Source organism: Pyrgilauda ruficollis, unplaced genomic scaffold, assembly GCF_017590135.1.
Source record: "Pyrgilauda ruficollis isolate IOZ18807 unplaced genomic scaffold, ASM1759013v1 scaffold32, whole genome shotgun sequence".
Lineage (NCBI taxonomy): Eukaryota > Metazoa > Chordata > Aves > Passeriformes > Passeridae > Pyrgilauda > Pyrgilauda ruficollis.
In genome coordinates, this window is record NW_024524600.1 from 1,384,817 (window position 1) to 1,405,220 (window position 20,404).

The 20,404-nt window shown below is 38.8% G+C and overlaps 1 protein-coding gene across 16 annotated transcripts in view; it reads left to right on the plus strand.

Moving 5' to 3' along the window:
- Nucleotides 1-20,404, plus strand: part of ANKS1B (ankyrin repeat and sterile alpha motif domain containing 1B) — a 404,705-nt gene that overhangs the window by 383,558 nt on the left and 743 nt on the right. For 14 of the 16 annotated variants that reach the window (XM_041474293.1, XM_041474295.1, XM_041474294.1 and 11 more), the window contains 4 exons: nucleotides 4,408-4,415; nucleotides 9,559-9,645; nucleotides 14,279-14,416; nucleotides 19,674-19,841. In XM_041474293.1, the coding sequence (XP_041330227.1) occupies nucleotides 4,408-4,415; nucleotides 9,559-9,645; nucleotides 14,279-14,416; nucleotides 19,674-19,841 (401 nt within the window). The remainder of the gene's footprint in view (nucleotides 1-4,407; nucleotides 4,416-9,558; nucleotides 9,646-14,278; nucleotides 14,417-19,673; nucleotides 19,842-20,404) is intronic. The other 2 variants (XM_041474291.1, XM_041474292.1) reach the window with 1 other exon arrangement.

A 20,404-nucleotide genomic window follows, 5' to 3' on the forward strand; every position in this document is an offset into this window, starting at 1 on the left:
TCTGTGTATCACATGTCTCTCATGCAAGATGTCTCTGAGCACAGGAGGTGACGTTCAGATCAGAAAGCTGGAAGATGTGTGAAATCCGTGCAATCAGACAAGCATTTCCTGCTGGTTACATGTGTGCAGCACACAGACTTCCATACCAGCTGGTTTAGCTAAGGGCTGGCAGTAATTCACAATTACTGGATTGCCTGAAGATCTGAGGCTTTTCAGCTAATTACATGCTAATCATTCCTTACCTGGGCTTAAACTCCTCTGAAAAAAAAAAAAAAACCCCAACAATTTGACACAGAGGCATCTACAATCACATACACGTGTTCTGGGGAATTAATTGAGGCTGCAGGCATGCCATCTTCCAATCCAGTTTTGAAACTGTCAGGCTTAGCAGTTCAATTCTTTAAGCATATGCCTGTGCAGAAATTAGGGCAGAATTTGGCACTGTAGTAGCATATGACAACTTCAATAAGTTTTCTGACTGAACTAGGAGGCTTAACATCAAAAAAGGCTCTCTAAATAATTTACAGGCATTTTAGTATATGTTTCTGTACGTAATAACTTTGGCCAATTAAAATTATACTACTGAAAAAAACTGTTTGAAAACAGATTTAATTTAAAATACACATTTCCTATATAAATAGTGCAGTTGCACTAGTTTTCTACAGTGCCATACAAGACACTTATATAATACAGTGATGGGTTTTATTCACAATTGTTTTTTACATTCCCTTTTGAAACAATTGTTCTGTAAGAGTGTTTATTTTGTGGTTTGGGGTTTTTTTCATTGCAAAGATATTTAAATAAAGCAGTTTTTAATCAGGATTTCAGCTATTCTTTCTATGTAGCCCTTTTAATAATTTTCCTATTCAAGTCAAAAGCAAAAGTGTTTGACTTAATGAGAACAAATTATTATTTTAGCCTGCTTCCCAGTGAGAAAAATGTATATTTCTCCAAAACTTTCTCCCTCTGGATGTCTCCCGAAAGTTGTTGTCAGTGAATTGGGAGTCCAGGTTGTCCAAAGTCATCCTGAAATTTTGCTGTGATGTTCATTATTTTATTTAAGTAACCTTGGGTTGTCATTGAAAAGCTGGTTTCTGTTATAGTTACATTTTACTTTAAATGTGTTGAAAGGTACATTTCACGAGAAGAAAAAGTGAAAAGCTAGATATATTAATTGTCTGGCTCTCAGATGCTGAATTCTTTACACTTGTCCAGTGTCTCTAGAATCAGTAAGACCTTTACATAGGCTTTACTATTGTGATAGAACAATATTTTTTATTCTAGTGTTTTATTTGTTATTCCATGCACATATTGCAAAACTATAGCCTGCTGCAATCTGGAATATGTTGGGTGTGGGGGGTGGTATGTCACATATGAACTTGTACCAGGTGTAGGTCACTCCCCACAATTTTTTTTAATCTTTCTGGACTCAGCCACATAATGGCTTTATGGAGAATGTATGCAAATTAGGTGCCTAATTTTTCTGTCAATGTGGCTTTTGATTCTCCATCTTTAACCTAATGCTGCTCTCAAAAGTGTTGACATTCACTGGATGTGAATGCAGTCAGCAGGTGCACAAGGATGAAAGAAGAATATCAGTGAAAAAAAATCTTGATCTTCCTTAATCATTTATAAATACAGAGAAACAACAAAAATGACATGTTTGCTGACTGCAGATCCCTCACTGTTAGTTGTAGATGCTCCCAGGGCTTTCAATTATTGCAATTGATGGTTTTGGTTCTCCAGGGAAGTGTCATGTGGATATCCCTTGTGTTTCTCCACAGAGAGGCTTACAGCAGCCTCCTTCTTATAGCTTAAAAGTGAAAGGAGATCCTAAATCTTCTATAATGGAAAAAAAAAACTACTGAGAATAATCATAAAAAAAAAAAAAACCCAAAAAAAAAAAAGGACAAAAAAAAACCACAAAAAAAACCTGGGAACCTTTACCTTAATAATTCTTCTTGGAAACCCACTGTGCTTCTCAGCATTGTGCAGCAGTGTGCTCTAGCAGGGCAGATGATGGATTTGTTTGGGGAAAATCATTTGCAGATGCAGTAGCTGGAGCTCAACACTGGGGTCAAGGTTATACATTATTTGTTTCCCCATCCAAACTGCAGAATCATGTAACCACACAAAATTATGGATGTTTGTTAAGAGCTTCACTTTTCTATTAATATATTTGCACTCCTTTATATTTTACAGTTTCTTACTTGTTTCCAGCTATTTTCTCTCACAAACTCCCTCTCTAGTGGACAGCGCTGTTTCCTTATCTCCATTCCCACCCACTGTAAACTGACCTTTCCTACTTGGAGATTAAATCTTGCTGTCCTAGCCAGAATATATTTATTAATTATATTTGAGAGAAGCCTTCAAGAAATTAAGAGTTCATCTTTTTCACTGTGAAATGGGAAATACTGCAAGTTGTGTTTTCAGTCAGATTGCTGCCTTCATCACGATTTATCATAGGAACATGAAGGGAGAATAAGATGTGTTTGCATCAAAATAAAGGCAAGAATTAAAGTTAAATTTGAGCTAGAAAGAGACTTTTTCTCTACAGAAGACATCATTTGGCATTTACACATCAGAAATCCTTGACCAGGTGGGAATGGTATTGTTTTATACTTACTGGCATGAGTACAGCAACAAGGTAGAGTCTTTCTTTGCAGCTCTGTTAAATCACTGATGTTGCATACACCAACTGAACAGTCTAAACCAGTCAAATATTTACTGCAGCAGAAGGGAACTTAAATTGGTTCCTGACAATTATATTTCTTTCTTAAATGTTTTCTTGCTAGGAATAGGTTCTTAAATTTCAGGTCAAAGTTCTGAGGAACCAGCAATATAATTCTGTTCACAAAGCAGGTGAAATGTCTTGCTGACTTAAGACCAAAACGTCAGAGTTGGAGTTGCTGTAAAATCTGATTCTCTTATCTCTGGAAAGTGAGGCAGAGTTGACTCACTGAAAACAGGCAGCATCTGGTGCCTTTCTTCCTCCTTTCATTTCTTCTTATTAAAGAAGGAACAGAATTTAGATGGCAATCTCCTTGTTTCTACTAAACCCTTTCTTACTTTTCAATCTCTGTTTCATTTTTCCTCCAAAAGTAGAAGTCTGCATATGCCTCCTGGTGAAACTCCCTGGGCAAATACCATGTCAGCATCAAACACTATTTTGGGATTTAGATTCTTCAGTCTCTGCTCTTTTGAGACTTGCAGCTCTGCCTCTCTCTTGTGTGGCCACTGCTTGCAGAGGGTCTGCAGGGGAACAGGCACATGAATATTACTCAAAAGGAAAAAATAAATAGTGGTGGAAGATCTTATGAATGTCTCTATGCATATCCACATCATGCTGTACCATGTGTTCAGAGGATTGTATGTCCTTGAATTCTGGCTGAAAGGAATCTAAAGGGCAGTTGGAATGCAGAGGAATGTTTAGAGATATTGCAAAAGAAAAAAACCATCTCACTCTCAACTGGGTGCATTACAGGTGGTGCACTGCTCATATTAATGATGTAGCTTGGAGGCATCCACTAATTGTAGAGCAGTAAAGAGTTTTGTACCACGAGGATTGCAGATGTAGTTTTATTCCAAGAAGCGCTAAATTATGTCAGTAATGCATTTTTAAACTTCTTGGACTGAGAGAAGTTAAAAGGCAGATTGTATAATTATATGTAAATATTTGTTAAAAGACAAATTGGCTTCAAAACTAACTGGTCATATGTGGACTTAGACTTTTTATTTCAATTTCATCGCATCCATGGTCTTGTCAAAGTGATTCACTCACACTCCTCTTGCCCAGCTGGTCAGGGGAGGTGATTGTCCCACTTCGCTCCGCGCTGGTGCTGCCTCACCTTGAGTCCTGTGTGCGGTTTTGGGCACCACACTGTAAGAAGGAAATAAAGCTGTTAGAGAGCATCCAAAGGAGGGCCATGAGAATGTTGAAGGGCTTTGAGGGGAGGCCTTATGAGGAGCATCTGAGGACACCTGATCTGTTCAGCCTGGAGAAGAGGAGACTGAGAGCAGATCCTTCACGGCAGTCTGCGACTTCCTCATGAGGGGAACAGGAGGGGCAGACACTGATCTCTTCTCTGTGGTGACCAGGGACAGGATCCAAGGGAATGGCCTGAAGTTGTGTCAGGGGAGGTTTAGGTTGGTTATTAGAAAAAGGTTCTTCAGCCAGAGGGTGTCTGGGCACTGAACAGGCTCTCCAGGGCAGCAGTCATGGCACCAGCCTGACAGAGCTCTGGGAGCGTTTGGGCCATGCTCTCAGACACAGGGGTGTAATTTTGGGGGGGGCCTCTGTAGGGCCAGGAGTTGGGTTCAGTTATTCTTCTGGTTCCCTTCCAACTGAGATTTCACTGATTCTGTGAACTATTTAGTGAAGTTTCATAAGCCTTAAATAAATAGCAGACTTACAAGTATGATAGTAGGTGGTACCAACACATGTTTTAAAATGTGCAGTCTGATGCCATTTAGAATGAATAGTTGCTACTAGATTGGGAAAAAGTTTAGATTCTTATAATGAAGTGGATTTTAATACATAATTGAATAAGACAATTGCCAGCTACAGTGTTCATATAGATATTAAAAATCAATATAGGACTGAAGATTCATTTGCAAAAGTAGAAAGCCAAGATGAAGATGTAAGATTTTACAGGCTCATAAACTTTTACTTGGAATTTATTTATGTATGAGGTTGTTAGTGACTTGTCATAGCTGAATAATGTTTCTTTATGGCATATCAAATATAATTACATATAAACCTAAAAGTGAATCTGTTTTCATTTTGGCCACTGTATGAAAGCTGAGTAATCTAGTTATAAATGCATGTATAAGTACATTGAAGTGGTCAACATGGCAAAGTACCAGTAGAAGTCCCCTTTCCTCTTGGCAGGAAATAAATGAGAGGAAAGATTTTCAGAGGGGGCTGCATTACACTGTGTGCTACAGTATATCAAGGACTTACTTGGACCCCGTTCTCTGTGTGTTTCTGAATTTCTTATTCAGCTGCTTTGTGTGTCTGTGTACTCAGAGATACCATGGTTTGTTTGTACACTGCAGGGGCATTCAAAGGTGTTGAATTAGTGCTCTCAGTTCTGCACAGAATAAGGTATTGAGGTACAATCCTGTCTTGAAAAAGTTAAAGGCCCTTCAGGGTTGCAGGTTTTGTATTTGCTTTTTAAAAATAAACTGCTAGTTTATATAATTTTATTAAGTCCTCTGCCTCTTAAGCCATTGTTAACTACCTACATCTGTAAGGCATGCTGGCAGGGTGGCTCTCAAATTAGTTGGATTTTATTTTATATTCTAAATAAATGTCTAGCGGTTTTGCACAGCCTTTTACTCAAAATCAATATGCAAGTGGAAATGCTTTACCTACTTAAGACAATTTGTAGTACTACCGTAATATGAAAATGAGTTTAGGCTGTGGATATGAGAGTGATTTTTTTTTTTTTAGTGAAACTAAAGAAAATCCATGAACAAGATGAGAAACAAGATTGCACTCCCTCTCTTGCTGTCTCTGGCACCACTGCTCTTGCATCTCCTTGTGACCCATTTCAAAAGGAGAAATTGGGACCAGCACCGTCCAAGCCTGTGCAGGGTTTTGGCACTGGCCTACATAACAGCAGCAGTGGGTTCAGATGCAAACTCAGAATAGTCTTAAGTTCAGACCTTTATTGTAAAGCAGTCACTGTAGTAACCAGGTAGTTATGCAGAAGGTGCCTTCCACCTTCTTCCACTCAGCTGATCTGCATTGTGGGTGCTGAGGGGATGAAGCAGCTTCATTGCAGCAGCTGCATCAAAATACAGACAAGACTGGTACTCCAAATGTTCCTCGTCCTGAAGTTAAAGATGCTCTGTGTCTTTTGAGAAGTCTGGGGAAGCTGCAGGTATGTCACATTTCATTTAGGATGGTGACACTTTCTATCTTCCTGTGTATGCACACAAGCCTATTTTATGGTTCTTGAATTATACATGGTCTGCTTTCCTGAGTCATTTACCTGTCTGGCAGCAAGGATTTCAGAGGTGGCACCAAAGCTCAGTCTCTCTGGCAGTGCAGACTGTGCAGCACAGAGGCTCCTGCCTGCAGGAGCAGTGCACCCATGGAGATGGGGCATGCACATCTGTCCTGACCTAGGTGACCAGCTGATCAGCAACAGGCACTGGCGAGGAGCCTGGAATGGCCTTGCTGTTCACCCAGGTGATTCTCCTAAAGAAGTGTATTCAAATGAAGAGCCAGTTACGCTCACAGACAATGGAGTTCATAGGAACTATGACCAGTTCCAGGCTGCTGAGCACTTGCCCAAAGACAATGTCCTGTCACTATGATGCTTCTTTGTGAGATGAAATCTAATCCTGCTACTGTGGTATGAACATGCCTTGGAGCATGAGACCATATGTCAGCATGCACATGACATCCAACGCCAGCCTTCAGCTGTGGCTCCTATAACTTTGGCTCAAATCCATATGCTTCCCATAGAGACACCAGATGGACAAGAATATTTTGTCATCTTGTTGTGTCCTCATGGAGCTGCTACAGTGGCTAGAACCTGAAAAGCCTGAGGAAAGGGTATACTGACTCCTGTGTCCCACCTCCTTCTCAGATTCTGGGCACAGACATGGGCAAAGATGCCCACTTGGCCTGCACAGAGGTGTGAAATGTCTGACCAAGAAAGCTGTGGGACTTCATCTCAGCATCCTAGAATTCAGAGCCAAAGCACCTACAGTGCCTGAGAAAAAGGTATTCATACTGCATCTCTGAATTCACATGTTACACATTCAGGCAGACAACTCCTTCGTTAAAAAGAAAGGAACAACAAGCAAATAGTGTCAGCTCACCATGACAACTCAAAACTGTTGAAGCCTGGAAACTGCTTTGAAATAATAATTATCTGGTGGAGTCAGTTACTGTATTACTAAGAGTCGAGCCAGGGAAAAGAGCAGTGTGTTTTTCTTGATGGCACTGTTGTAATAACAAAGGATGTTATTCCACTGCCCAGCTGTTTGTTTCAATGGGAGTACAAGTGCAGAATTGCTGCCTCAGATTCTACACTGGACTGCAGGCTTCCAGAACACCTTCCAGCACAAATCCTGGGGTTTGTATGGTTTGCAAGCTGATGAGGAATAGCCCATGCTCCTTACCAGCTGAGATGGTTTGACTTAATAAATTACAAATGTCCATCAGTCTCTGATTTGTTTCCTAATTTGCCAGCTGTAATTTAATAGCATCTTGATGAGCTATTTCACTCAGAGACAGTCTTCTGGCAGCTTCAGCCCTGATTAAATACTAGAGGTCAGGTCTGGTCAAGACAAACCCAGGTGAATGTGGAGCAGATGAAGGTGATTAAATTACAAACTAAAGGTCTAGAGGAAACAGATAATGAATAAAATGTGACCTGACCAACAGGATGCTTCACCTTTATGGCAAATACCAGACAGTGGGAATTATACCAAAAAACTAAAATATGTGAACTTAGTACCTGTGCTTGTATAGCACGTTGGAGAAAAGGAATTTTGATGTTAAGGAGGCAAGGAAGGAGGGAATTACAATAATCAAAATGGAAAAGAAAACTCTTGTGTGTAGCTGTTGGACTAAATTGAGAGGACAAAAGTCAGATGATTGCTGCCCTGCCAGACAATTGAAGTGATATTGTCATATTTGTGACTATTTTGTCTAGTAGGAGCATAGGCGGGGTTTATTGCTTGTTATTCTGATAGATGTATGTACTGCAGGTTCTGTACAGTCACTGCCATGCTTTCTGTGCATTGAAATTGAATTTTACAAAAATATCTGTTTAAAGAGCTGTTAAAGTGAAACACACACACACATACACACAGGGAGCTGCTTGCTCTACTTTTGGCAGGGATACCATTTCTTTCTCCACTCAGTTCAGAGGCAGGCAAATCAGATTAGTGTCTTTCTTCAGATTTTGTTAAAATTCTTCAGGATGTTTTACCATTTAAGCTTTCATTTCTCAAAAGTAGCGAGCATTCTGGGTGAAAGGAGTCCTCTCTGGGATAAATTGACACTTGATTGCTGCCTCACCTCTCTGGTCATTCGATACAGAGAGATCCAACAATCCTCTCTATGACACAGATGGGTGGGGCTCTCCTTGAAACTTTAATATGAGGTTTTAGCCTGCATGGACACTAATTGCAGACCATAGCTGGATCTGTAGCTTTGAATTTTATGCTGACAAAAATGGAGCCTTTTTTGATTCTGGGAGGATCAAGAGCCAATGAGCATCACAGGGCGGTTTTTTGTTTTAAGTTTCTGTTTATTTTGCTCTCTAGTGTTAGCGTTGCCTAATTTTTCAAACATATTAGTACAGTTTGTGTACAAACATGTAGTTACAGTTTGTGTTTTCAAGTTTCTACCTCTGCTTGTTTGGGCTTTTTTTGAATAATACAAAGCCACTTCTGCTACTTTTGTTCAGCTGCTTTAATGATCTTCCTATGTGCCAGTTCTGGAATTCTCAGTGTGTTTACACCCTCCTTCTGTGTGCTGATGTTTCTTCATGTTTACCTGTAAAGGTCAACAGTTCATTTCCTCTCAGGAAAATATTTGACTGATCTCTGTGATTGTTTGCAGGTAGTCCCATAAATAAGCATTTTCTGAATGTTACTGCAGAAGTTTTGTGTAGAATAGTCTAGCCCATCATTGTCGTCAACCTTAAAATAATTCAAATCAACTATTACCATACATTTGGGGGTTTAGTTTGTTTGGTTTTGGGGTTGTTCTAGTAAATTTAACCTGTAAATTAATTTTTTTTTTTTTTTCTGCGGAGAACTTAAATCTGCCCCAAATATTTTCCCAGTCTGTTCAGCAGGAAATATGTTTGCTGTGTGCATCACGCTGAAGGCACACAGAAGTAGACTAGCATAAAAGGAAAAACAATCTTATAGGAGGGCATGAACTGTAGGTAGGAGAACCTGGCACTGAGGGAATGCAGAATAAGCCTCTGTGCTAATTCATGTGTAAAGCAGCTTCCAGTAGCAGCTGCACTGGAAGTGCAGACAGCCAGACTGACAAGATAGAGCGCTGGGCTGACAGATTGACTGGCAAGCCTAGCGGGCTGCAAGGATACCTCATGTCACAAATACAGCTGCAAAGAAGGGAAAAACAGGGAACCATTTCTAAATAACAACTAATTACAGCAAAGAAAGGGTACTACAAGAGGTACTGTGCTGTTGATTCTTACAGCTGGGAAGGGCAGGAGAAAGGGAGGGAGGCAGCAGTGGATGGAGCATATCGGATAGATGTCCTAAACACACACGTTTTGGGAAACACTGGTTGCATGACTGGTCTTTTTAAGCCTGGAAAAGTTACTTTATTCTCTTCCCATTGCGCTAGAAAAAAAAGGAGAATTTTTACCATCCTCACAAAAATTCAAAGCTATTTAAGTTTTGTAACTACAAGAGAGCATAAACCCAGAGCACAGCTGGCTGAAGAAAAAATAAAATATTTATTTAACTTAGGTATTTAATCAGAAGAAGAGAGCACTGTTATTGCAATGCAACACAACTCTAAGAATAATAATATCTTTGTTTTGATTTCAGAAGTCTACAGAACAGATGAAGAAAGTACCAACCATTGTCCTGTCTGTCTCTTACAAGGGAGTCAAATTTATTGATGCCACAAATAAGGTATGTGCAATTACTGAATATTACCTTTTGTTTCTCACAACTAGGAGAAATAGTAATATCTATGAAGGCCAGGCCAGAGAGGGGACAGATTTGCACTTTGTGTTTTCCTCTCCTTTTTTCTCCTCTTGTGCCCAAAATGGATGTAATGTAATTATGATTCTCCAGAAACTCAGTCTGGAGAGCAAGTGAAGCTGCATTAATGGCTGATTTGGAGAACATTGTGTCCGGCACTCTGCTCTTATATGCAAGCTTATTACAAAAGACATTCAGCAGGGAGCCTCTGTGGAATCCTTTGCCATAATCCTTTTTCATAATCTTATACAGTTCCATAAATATGCAGAATATATGTGTGTGTGTGTGTGTATATATGTATATATGTTCATTAATATAATTTGAGAAAACAATAAAAAAAAGATGTCTCAATAAAGAATAAAGAAGCGGTTTTATCCAGGGCCAGCCATTTTAAGAATAAGGAACACAAGCCTTGAATGTGCTTTGCAGACATTCAGATACCACAGCCTCTCTGTGAGCTGTTTTCTTGATGCTAGCCATTTAACTACCTGACTTGCAGCAGCTTCTTAATAGTTGCTATTCCTGTTTTTTTCATCTTCCTGTATGGCAATTCTCCTGTGCTTTGTTTCTTGCATTTCTAAATACATCCAAATCTTTAAAAAAACCCAACCAAAGCCACAAACGCAGAAACTAAGAGATCAGAGAACTCAGTGATGGATAGAGCAATGGATTATTGCTTAGCTAAAGTAAAATGTACAAGCTCTGTAAAGAGAAGTAAAGTAATTGCATTAATTTCTCTTCTTTGTATGTCTAAAATGGCAAGGAAATACAATCCATACTGTTGCTTTTATATGAACAGGAAAGAAATTATATTTTCTGCTATGTGACTAAAACTGACTAAGCAATATAAAAATTAATCTGACAGCCAGCCACCTGACCAGGTTAATAATGTATATAGCAGCTTTGTATTGCTGAACATTCCAACCACACAGTACACCTAACCCAGTATCCTTCAAACTTGCCAAATCAATCAGTTTTTAAGTTTAACTAGAACTGTGTTTTAAGTGATGGATGGAAGCAGTTTTGTGAACTTCTGCTGGAGTTTGGAAGCCATATTTAGAGTTAGAAGATGGCATAAAAGAAAAACTGAGGTGAAATTACTGTTGTTTCAAGTCTGGCATATTTGCCAGAGCAGAGGGACCAGGGATTCCTTGAAATGGAATTTGCTCCTTTTTCCTTCCAAGGGTCTGCTCCTTTTTCCTTCCATTGATTCAAAACTGAGCTTCTACAACCCTCATTCCTTTTATGTTCTCTGATGTGTAGGGCATGAATCAGAACATTGTAATGCTATTAGCTCCAACTTGGATAGTGCTGTTTTCAGCTCTTAAATCTCCTCTGTAGCATAAAGGATGTAACTGCAGTGTCCTTAGGTTTACAAAAAATCCCAGGAGAACAAAAGGAGCTTCTTGTGTCTCTTTGCACCGTGCATAGAGTCTTATGTAAGATGGAAAGCTGAAAGAAGTTTGGCAAATTGTATTAGTTGACTCTAGATGTCCCACTGAAACCTAGTAGTGCAACAGATATATTTGATGGAGTTAAATATGCCACAGTCCAATGTTTTTTCTCAAGTGGTAGATTGTTTTCTCTCTAGTTCAGAATTTGCGCTGCCTTTCCCTTCTGCAAAAACCAGGTAATAGCCTGCAACTCTCCCAAAAGCATTGTTATCATCCTTGTCCACAGTGTGCTGTTCCCAATTCCTTCAAGAGCCAAACAGATTACCCCTAAGGTGAGAGCCTTGTGCTGCTTCCATTTGAGCTTACAGTTGACAGCACTGGGCATCACTGAGCAATGAACACATCGTTTTTAATGACAAAACTAGCTAGCAGTTCTGTGCTTGAAAACTCAGCTCTCATGGCTGCTCATCCTTTTCCTTTTTGCCACCAAGCTAAGAATTTGTCTTCCCAGTCACAGCAGGCAAAGTTTCAGGTGACGAGGGGGCCCTGACCTCATTCCACGACAGCTATTTCAGTGGCGCCTCGAAGCTTGGCATGACACCATTTCCTTGAAAGTGAGGCCAGAAAGAAATTACTGCTTAGGAAAAAGCAGACTCACAGAATTTTCTCGTGGCTCACAGCTCACCCTAACTTCTGGGTGATTTCTGCCAGAAGGGAGATTGGCTGGCATGAGTTAGGCAAGCAAAAGGAAGGCTGCTTAGCAAAAACCTGCTCTCTCCAAGGTATTTCCTTGGCAGAACCAGAACTGACTTTCAGCTTCCCCACTTTTCGAGAAGCACTGGAGGTTTCTCTTGCCAAACTGAAAGACAATTTTTAGAACAACTGTGCAGTGTCAGTCAGTGTCTGAGGAGTGTACCCAGAACTGGAAGCTCGTTCATAGCCTTCTACTTCCTACAGAATAAGGCCATGGTCTACTGAAATGTGACAGTAGGACACAGTAAAGGCATCACTGAAAAATGTTTAATTTTGAAAGGAGATCACAGAGGATATCCTACAGCAGCTAAGAAAAAAACCTCAATTTCACTACCAATTTCTATCCAGAAGATTTCGTTTAGGTATACTTTATATTATTCAGACTTGATAAGTGTATGTTTCTAAAATTCACTTGATTTAAATTTAAAACATTAAAATAATTAATGCAAATCCCTCTGTCAACCCCAAGTCACCTAGAAAAAGTTTCAGCATAGCAGAACTCTTTCCACATATGCTGCATAAATTCAGGTGATTACATTGTGGCTCATGATTTGGCATAAATACTTCACATATGATTTTAAGACCTTCCAAGCTTGAATTCTTTCTGCTTTCTGAACTACAATGTTGCCAACACTACATCAATGACAGTGCATTACAGCTCCATCTGTGGATATCTAAATCCCTGGTTTTGGTATAATTCTAATTCTCATCAAAATCTTTATTGAGGGTAAAAGTTATCAATTTGAGAACAAAGAAAATAAAATGCTTCAAGTAACATAAAAAGCAAGCAATTGTTGAGCAGAGATTATACATGTCATTATAAATTGGCATGTATTGAAACACAAGTACTGGTTTTGTCATTTTTATGAATAATGCATTAAAGAGAAATAATCAAGTATGTTGCAACAATTTAAGAGGATTATTTCTTTTCTTCAGTAAAGTTTCCTTATCTCAGTCTTTACCATAATTTGAAATTTGGTAGGCTTTTTATTAAGATTTTTCCTAAATCATGATTTCTTCTATTAGATATGTTAACACTTCTTTTTGTTAACTTGGCACCTACAGCAAGGGGGAAAGTTGCCACTTAGCAAATGAGAGAAAATATGGCAAAGCATCATTTGGTTGCATGTCTTAAAAAAAAAAAAAAAAAAAAACTAAAAAAAAGGAGGTGGAGGAAACGAGGTAGGAAGGAAAAGAGAGGGGTGAGGGAAAACCAGATGTGCTCAGAGATTGTTTTAACTTGGACAGATGCCGCTGTGGCAGCAGCAAGTGGTGGCTGTGTGAAGAGTTAGGACACTACAGGTGTGACATGTTCCATGGTGCAGTAGTGATGTCCTGCTGAAGCAGGATATGTCACTTTGGGCTTTTGTGGAAATGCCAGAGATACAGCCAGCAGGGCTACAATTCAAGAAATCCTGTAAACTAACCCCTAAGTAAATTCCTATTCAGTGAATCATTCTTCTCTTTAAAGAAACGTGTTGCTGAAGCAAGGCCTAATCATAAGCCACTCTGCATTATCTTCTTCGCTGGCTTCATGGTTCCTTTGGCCTGAGCACAGTAATTATATATCAGCAGTTTATGTAACGAGTATTCATAATTTTCTCCAAAGCTTTAAGACAGCTTTTATTTCTTCCATTGGACAGACATGCCCCACCTCTCTCCCAGTAGTGTGCTATAGCTTACATTGGCTATTGCGGGCAGTGTGGCTCGGTGCATGAACAGTTTCATTTTCCTACATCTCTCCTACAGGATGCTGCTGTCAGTAAGTGGAGATAAGCTGCCAGGTCACCCCATAGTTATAATTTTAGTCATCAGAATCCTTTAAATTTCTCACAGTTTCAGTTATAAGGGGTGTTTGGTGGTTTTTTTCTCCTGAAGAGCTGTAGCTAAAATTTGTCAAATAGCGTGCGCAAAAACCTGGCCATTGAGCTTGCTGGGTTTCAGCAGATCCTGTCTGTCAGTAGACTGAAACAGTGTCCCATTTTGATCTTTATACAAAAGCCCAGGAACTTCATAAGATGCTGGTATAGTGCTTTGAAATTGTATCTATTAATACAATTTTGAAGTGCTATACCAGCATCTTATGAAGTTGTGTCCTGTGTGCCAGGAAAGATGTCTCTTTGTCAAAGGAACCTGAATAAACTGCAAAGCACAAGTGGTCTCATAGGGAAGACTCTAGAACATAATGGTTTCCAACCAGACAATTGGCGATTGGAGAGGGTCAAAATTCCAAATACCTGTGTAAGATCTCACATGAGGTATATTAAATATCTTCTTATTAGGACATTTCTGAAATACTTTGGTACCGTAGATCAACGCAAATGTGAATGTAAAGCCACACCTTTTTAAATTTAATTCTTAAATTGATTTTTTCATTCTTAAATTGATTTTTAAATTGAAATTTTTTTAAACAGAATATTATTGCCGAACATGAAATCCGTAACATTTCCTGTGCTGCACAAGACCCCGAAGACCTTTCTACGTTTGCGTACATCACTAAAGACTTGAAGACCAATCACCACTACTGCCACGTGTTCACTGCGTTTGATGTGGTCAGTTTATAGAAGATACTTCATTTAATAGTTCTTTCTATTCGTCGCAGTTACTTATTCTGTTAAAACATTTTCAGGATATATTCATGGTGACTAATGGAAGGCATTGTTAATTTGCCCCAGGAAAAGATCGATAAGGGACATTTCTGGAGTAGAGCAAAGATTTTCTTTGATATCTCATTTCCCACTGGAAATAAGTCGCCTCTGTCACCTCAGCTGTTGATTGTAAACTTAGCAGGCAGCTTTTCAAGCAAGTCTGGACATGAGATTCTCATAACCTAAGCTATAAGCCTAAGGCTCCCAAAAGGTTGTAACAAGTATATTTGGCCAGCCATTCTGAAATCTCAGTACACACCAAAAGATTGCCTTTATTTTGAAAGTAGTAAATTAATTCTTTAATTCTTATTTCCTTGTTCTGTAATTCTTGCCTACATATCTCGAAATTTTTCTTCAGCAAAAGTCCTTGGAGCTCCTATTATATTGGTGGAAAATTAGTCATTTCTTCCTATACTTATATCTTTCAGGTGGGGATACACAAACTATTATGGTTTCAAGAAATCATGAACACGTATTAATTAATCAGTCATGCAGTTTTCAGCTAAATTTGATGAACTAAGTAGTGGCTAAAGATTTTATGACTAAGATTTAGAGTCCAAAACTTTTAAGAAAACTTACTCTTTGAGTTGTGCACAAGAGAAATTTAAGGTGTTATTAAAACTTCAAACCCATTCAAGAAAAAAATATTTTAATAGAGTATAATGTGCATGAATTCTTGAAACAAGCTTATATGAATATAAATAAGTTAAATCAAAAGAACAGAATACCTTGAACTGCAGCTTTTTATTTGGAACTGGGGAAATAGTTAACATGCACAGCAATAGTGTGTGGGAGAATTTAAATAACAAGATGTACAGGTAGGTTAGAGGAATTCTAGCATTTTGGCTGAGTGCTTTTGTTATTTAAATTCTCTGCTGACATTTTGGTATCCACAGGGAGTAGGAAAACTTTGATATTGTGTTAAAAATAGATAGAAAAATTATCAACAAGATGCTACATTATATAGGTTTTAGTGATGTGTGAACAACAGAAATTAGACTGATTGAGTGAGGTTATTATTTCTCCTGGTCTATTCAAATTCTACTTAATGGTTTTGAAGTACTGCAGTTTCATTTATAGGTTTAGTAATCAAGCAGAAACATACATGCAGGTATTGCAGATGAAATTCATCTTCTTTCTTGGCAAGGGAAGAAAAGTGATCCAGGAATAATTACATTTTGCCCACTTCCTGTACCTTAGGAGGAGCATTTAAGATCCCAAGCACTTTAAATGGCTATTTTAAGCAATATGGAAACTTTAACTGTCTTAGTTTTCTTCTGCAACCTAATCCTCAACTGGGTGTTATCTACTCAAATATCCTCTGTTTGTGTTGTGTTGTTTGTCACAAGAGTTAGCATTTTTGATGAAAATACAAGCTCTATGAAAACTAGCTAGATGTTCAGAGTGCAAGCATAGTGTGAATTAAATTTTCTATTTAAAGCCTAATGTTTATGTTAAACTGATTGTCCCATTTGCTAATAGAAGCAATTCTGCCCATTTGCCAATGGATAGAAATACAATAATTTTAAGAAAATTAAGGTTTAAAATGGTAGAAATTTTAAACCTTAATTTAAGGTTTAAATTAAGGCATTTTAAACCATATATATTTTGGTAATAAAATATATGCAATGTTATGGAAAAAAAAAATCATTCTCTTGGGTCCTTTAGTTTCTCAGGAAATGTGGGCAAGAATAATTTATTTATAGGTAGGGGAATTATTTTAGTGTAGGGACATGCAACCACAAGCGTTACTGATACTACTTAGGAGTAACTGTACATTTAACTTTAACTCAAAGTTAAAATTCTACAATCAAAATTGCAAAAACATCAGACATTATTACAGAATATTGAAGGGGAGAACGTTTGGGGGGATTTATCGCTCAATATTTGAGATCCACTTCACTTTCATTCTTTTACTAAGCAGCCTTAAATCTATGAGTGAAGGATTCCCTCTGGAGAAACAAACCATCAACACAGCTCCTATATCAATTTCTGGTTTGTGTATTGGAGATACCCAAAGTAATTTCCATCAGAAAATCCTTCATTGCCCAGTGCACCTATGAATAGAAGACAACAAAAACACCAGTTAAAATGTAAGGAAACAATTAGCCATTGTAATAGGCTGGCTGAGTTAAAGATGAAGAATCCTCAGACTTGGGCTGGAGATCTGAGTTGTAGCTCTGCCTGGCAAACAAGGCAGTTCACCTCATTCCTCACCTCCCAGAAATTGTTGCTTACAGGCATTGGCTTACTCCCTTTCCCTCTCTGCCTTACCACACAAGGAGCAGCCCGGGAAGCACCGCAGGCATTTCTGTCTCCTTTCTTGATGGGTGCTTGATGGGTGCTGTGAGAGTCAGTGTCTCCTACAGCAGCCAGGGGCTCTGCAGCATCCGTGCTAAGCGTCTGTCGGAGAGGGAGACTTCTGTCCTTCCTTGTGCGCCACGTGCTTTTCAACTTTGGAACTTGAACTTCTTAGTTCAAATAATCTCCTCATTCCATCAGAAGAATTTCCACAATGGATTTTGGTGTGGTTTTCCACCCCTGTCCTGAAGGGAATCCTGCTTCTACCTGTACAACTCAGGTCCTCATAATCCTCTCCCAGTACTAGAGGTGGGAAATTCCTCAAACCAAATTTATTTATTTATGGGATTTTTTTTTTCAGATAACTTTTAAAAATTTCATAAGGTACAGTTTTAAAGCCCTCCTTGCCTCCATTTGCAGGCTTCCCTTTGTCAAGGCTCTACCACAGTATACAATGTATGAAATTTATGTACAAGCTATGGCTTAGTTTGCATTCCAAATATTGAACAGAACAGTGGATGTTCTATTTTATTTGCTATATTTCAAATATTTATTAACCAGAGAAGCAGTTACATGTTTCTTATGGTTTTCAGGTCCCAGGCAGGCCTGTTTTTTTCATTTTAGACAACAAAGGAAAACAGATAATAGTGGCTTTATACAAGATGCAGGACTTAAACTAAATTTATGCCTCAGTATGGCAAACTTTCAGTCTGTCTCCAGTCCTATCTCCCAAATTTTCAGGCCTGTCTCAGTGATCTTTTTGTGTGCCAAGCTGGGTGGTGTATTTTCTCAGTCCTGCTAGTATTGCAGCTTGCATATTCTCCAACAAGCCATTCCTACAGCCTTGTCCTGCTGATGTATTCCTCAGTAATATTGATAATATCCACTGCAGACAATCCCATCATAATATAGTAAACTCTCCTACTGTCACGAAAGCTGATTCTTATCCCACTTAAATTACACTCCATTTCAAATTATATTATTCTCTAAATTTTTAACTATACTCTTGTTGCTCTTAATTCCTTGGCCAGTATTCTGCTAAAAGGCAGAGCACTTCATAACAGGCTTTTTAGTTTTTCTTTTATTATTCCACTGGCAAACTGCAGCCTCAGTGTTTTTCAATTCTGGACAGTTTCCCTTGAAGTTAAAGGGGAGATAATTTGGAGACTACAACTATCAAATCAGGCATTTTTATTTGGGAAGCTATAAAATTTTGGCTGGCTTCCTGTTGTGGCTGTAGTCGTAATAGCAGAGAGCAAGTTCCAGTGCAGGAGTATAATTGTTTTCTGTCTGACCTAACACAGAGCAGAACTGGCACCTTTATGAGAAGCTCTTATAATGAGCAAAATATGCTGAATTTAGCCTGTGTTATATCAGTATACATGAGTGATAAAAAAGGAATGGAAATTCTTCAGGGAAATTAAAGTGTAAGGCCTGAAATGTAATGCTTGTCCATTTAACTTTGTTTTAATGATTGAAGGGGTTGAAAATAGTGTACTTCCAAGTGGATTTCATTTCTTTCTCACTTTCTGCAAACTTAACAGTTAGACTTGACTAGTAAAGACAAAACTAATTTGAAAAAGCATCAGAAACGTGGGAATTTTAAGGGATCACCTAGGTTCAAAGCAATGCAGAATTGCTTCCTACTATAGGCTATGGAGATTGAGGAAGGAGAGAGTAACATCTGAATCATATCAAAGATTTATGAATTATTCCAAGGGGACTGTAGGACATCATATGGAGGCAAGCCAACAGGCTTGCCTTTGCTCTGCAGGGGTTCTAAAGATTATTGCAGAGTTAGTAGCCCAGAAACAGGCTCTAGTAGGAGCCTAAAAATAGGCTCCAGTAGGAGCCTGAAAATAAATATACAAAAACAAACCCACAAACCTGAAGAAAAATTACCATAGGACTTCACTTACCATTTAGAGTAAGGTCAAATTTGAAACTCCCAGCTGCTTTTTCATTGATGTGTAACTGTACTGAAAAGATATTTATATCAACCCCTCTGATACCTCATTCATTCTTTATAAATATTTCAACAGGTTTTCTTCCCCATATTCAAAGAGGATTTAAAGTATTCCACCTATAACACTGAACTGGTTTTAGGCATAATAGCCAGACTTTTCTGGTTATGCCCACTAACCTCCGTTCCCCTTGCTTACAGGAGTGCTGTTACACAAGTGTTTGAGCTCAATTTTACTTCTAGAAAACAAGCGCATGAGAAGCTTTCGCCAGGACGTGCAGCACGCAGTTGAAGCAGCGCACTGACCTGCACACACAGCTGCCTGCACTGCGTCTGTCACTCGGAGTACACCCTTCCAGCCCTGGCTCCTTGTCCCTCTGAAAGCAGCACACCCCGGCTGCAGCCTCTTCCCGTGCTGCTTGCTGAGCACAGAGCACCCCAAGGCATGTGCCCAGGGAAGCAGCACGTCAGGCTGCTGCCTCTGGAGGAGGATGGGTCAGCACAGGAGTTCTGAAATAGAGCGAGGCCGAATGTCACATTGCAGCAGTGCAAGAGGGGCTGGATCCCGAGAACAGCAGACATGGGATGAGTTGGGAAGGTGGGAAGGTTAATGTACTTGTTCTAAAAAGAGATGACAACACGCTCACCCACTCATGTTTTCATGTTTAGTAAGACATTTTCAAGGGGTTTAGAAGTAATTACTTTCAATACAATAAATTACTTTTAGATGGTTTTTAATCAATGAGAAATCAAATGACAGATGTAAACATCACAGAGACTGAGGAGCCTATTACCAGCGTGATTTTAATTATTTACATTGCAAATCACTACCCTACTTCATGGATCTGACAATAATTCAACCTCACCTCATTTTTAACTGTTTCTGTTTTGTTCCAGAATTTAGCTTATGAAATCATTCTTACACTAGGACAAGCATTTGAGGTGGCCTATCAGCTTGCACTACAGGCACGAAAAGGGGGTCATTCTTCAACCCTCCCCGAAAGCTTTGAAAACAAACCCTCTAAACCTATTCCCAAACCACGTGTTAGTATTCGGAAGTCAGTGGTAAGTAGAAGGTAGTAATGCATGCAAAAAAAATCCAAAATTCAGCTATACAGTTAAGAGTATATATACTAGAAGCTGTACAAATAAAAGTACCTCTTGAGTCAGAAATGCCCATCATGCCACCTCTGCTCATCAGCTGCCAGGGTTGTGTCACCACAGCACTGGCAGCCATTTCAAACAACTGCTTATTTCAGATTTCTCCAGATTAAGATGTTGCTTGGTTAGTCTTGTGTCTTACAGTAATTACTGAACTTTAATTAATTCAGTTTAATCAATGCATACCTCTCAAACTCTGGTTTCATGGACTTTCGTAATGTATCACCTAACTTGTTTGGTATACAATCATGGCATATGTACCCTAATCAAATTACAGATCCAAATCAATTAACAATTATCTTGTCAGACCAAGCAACTTCTTTTCTTTTTTTTTTTTCTTTTTTTTATGTTTTTGATCTGGGATTCAATATACCTTTTCAGTATTAATCACAGACTCCTAAGAAACAAAGCTCATTGAAGCATATGCATTGATTGCCGTAAAAGTGCCCTCCTGAAGTGCAGAGATG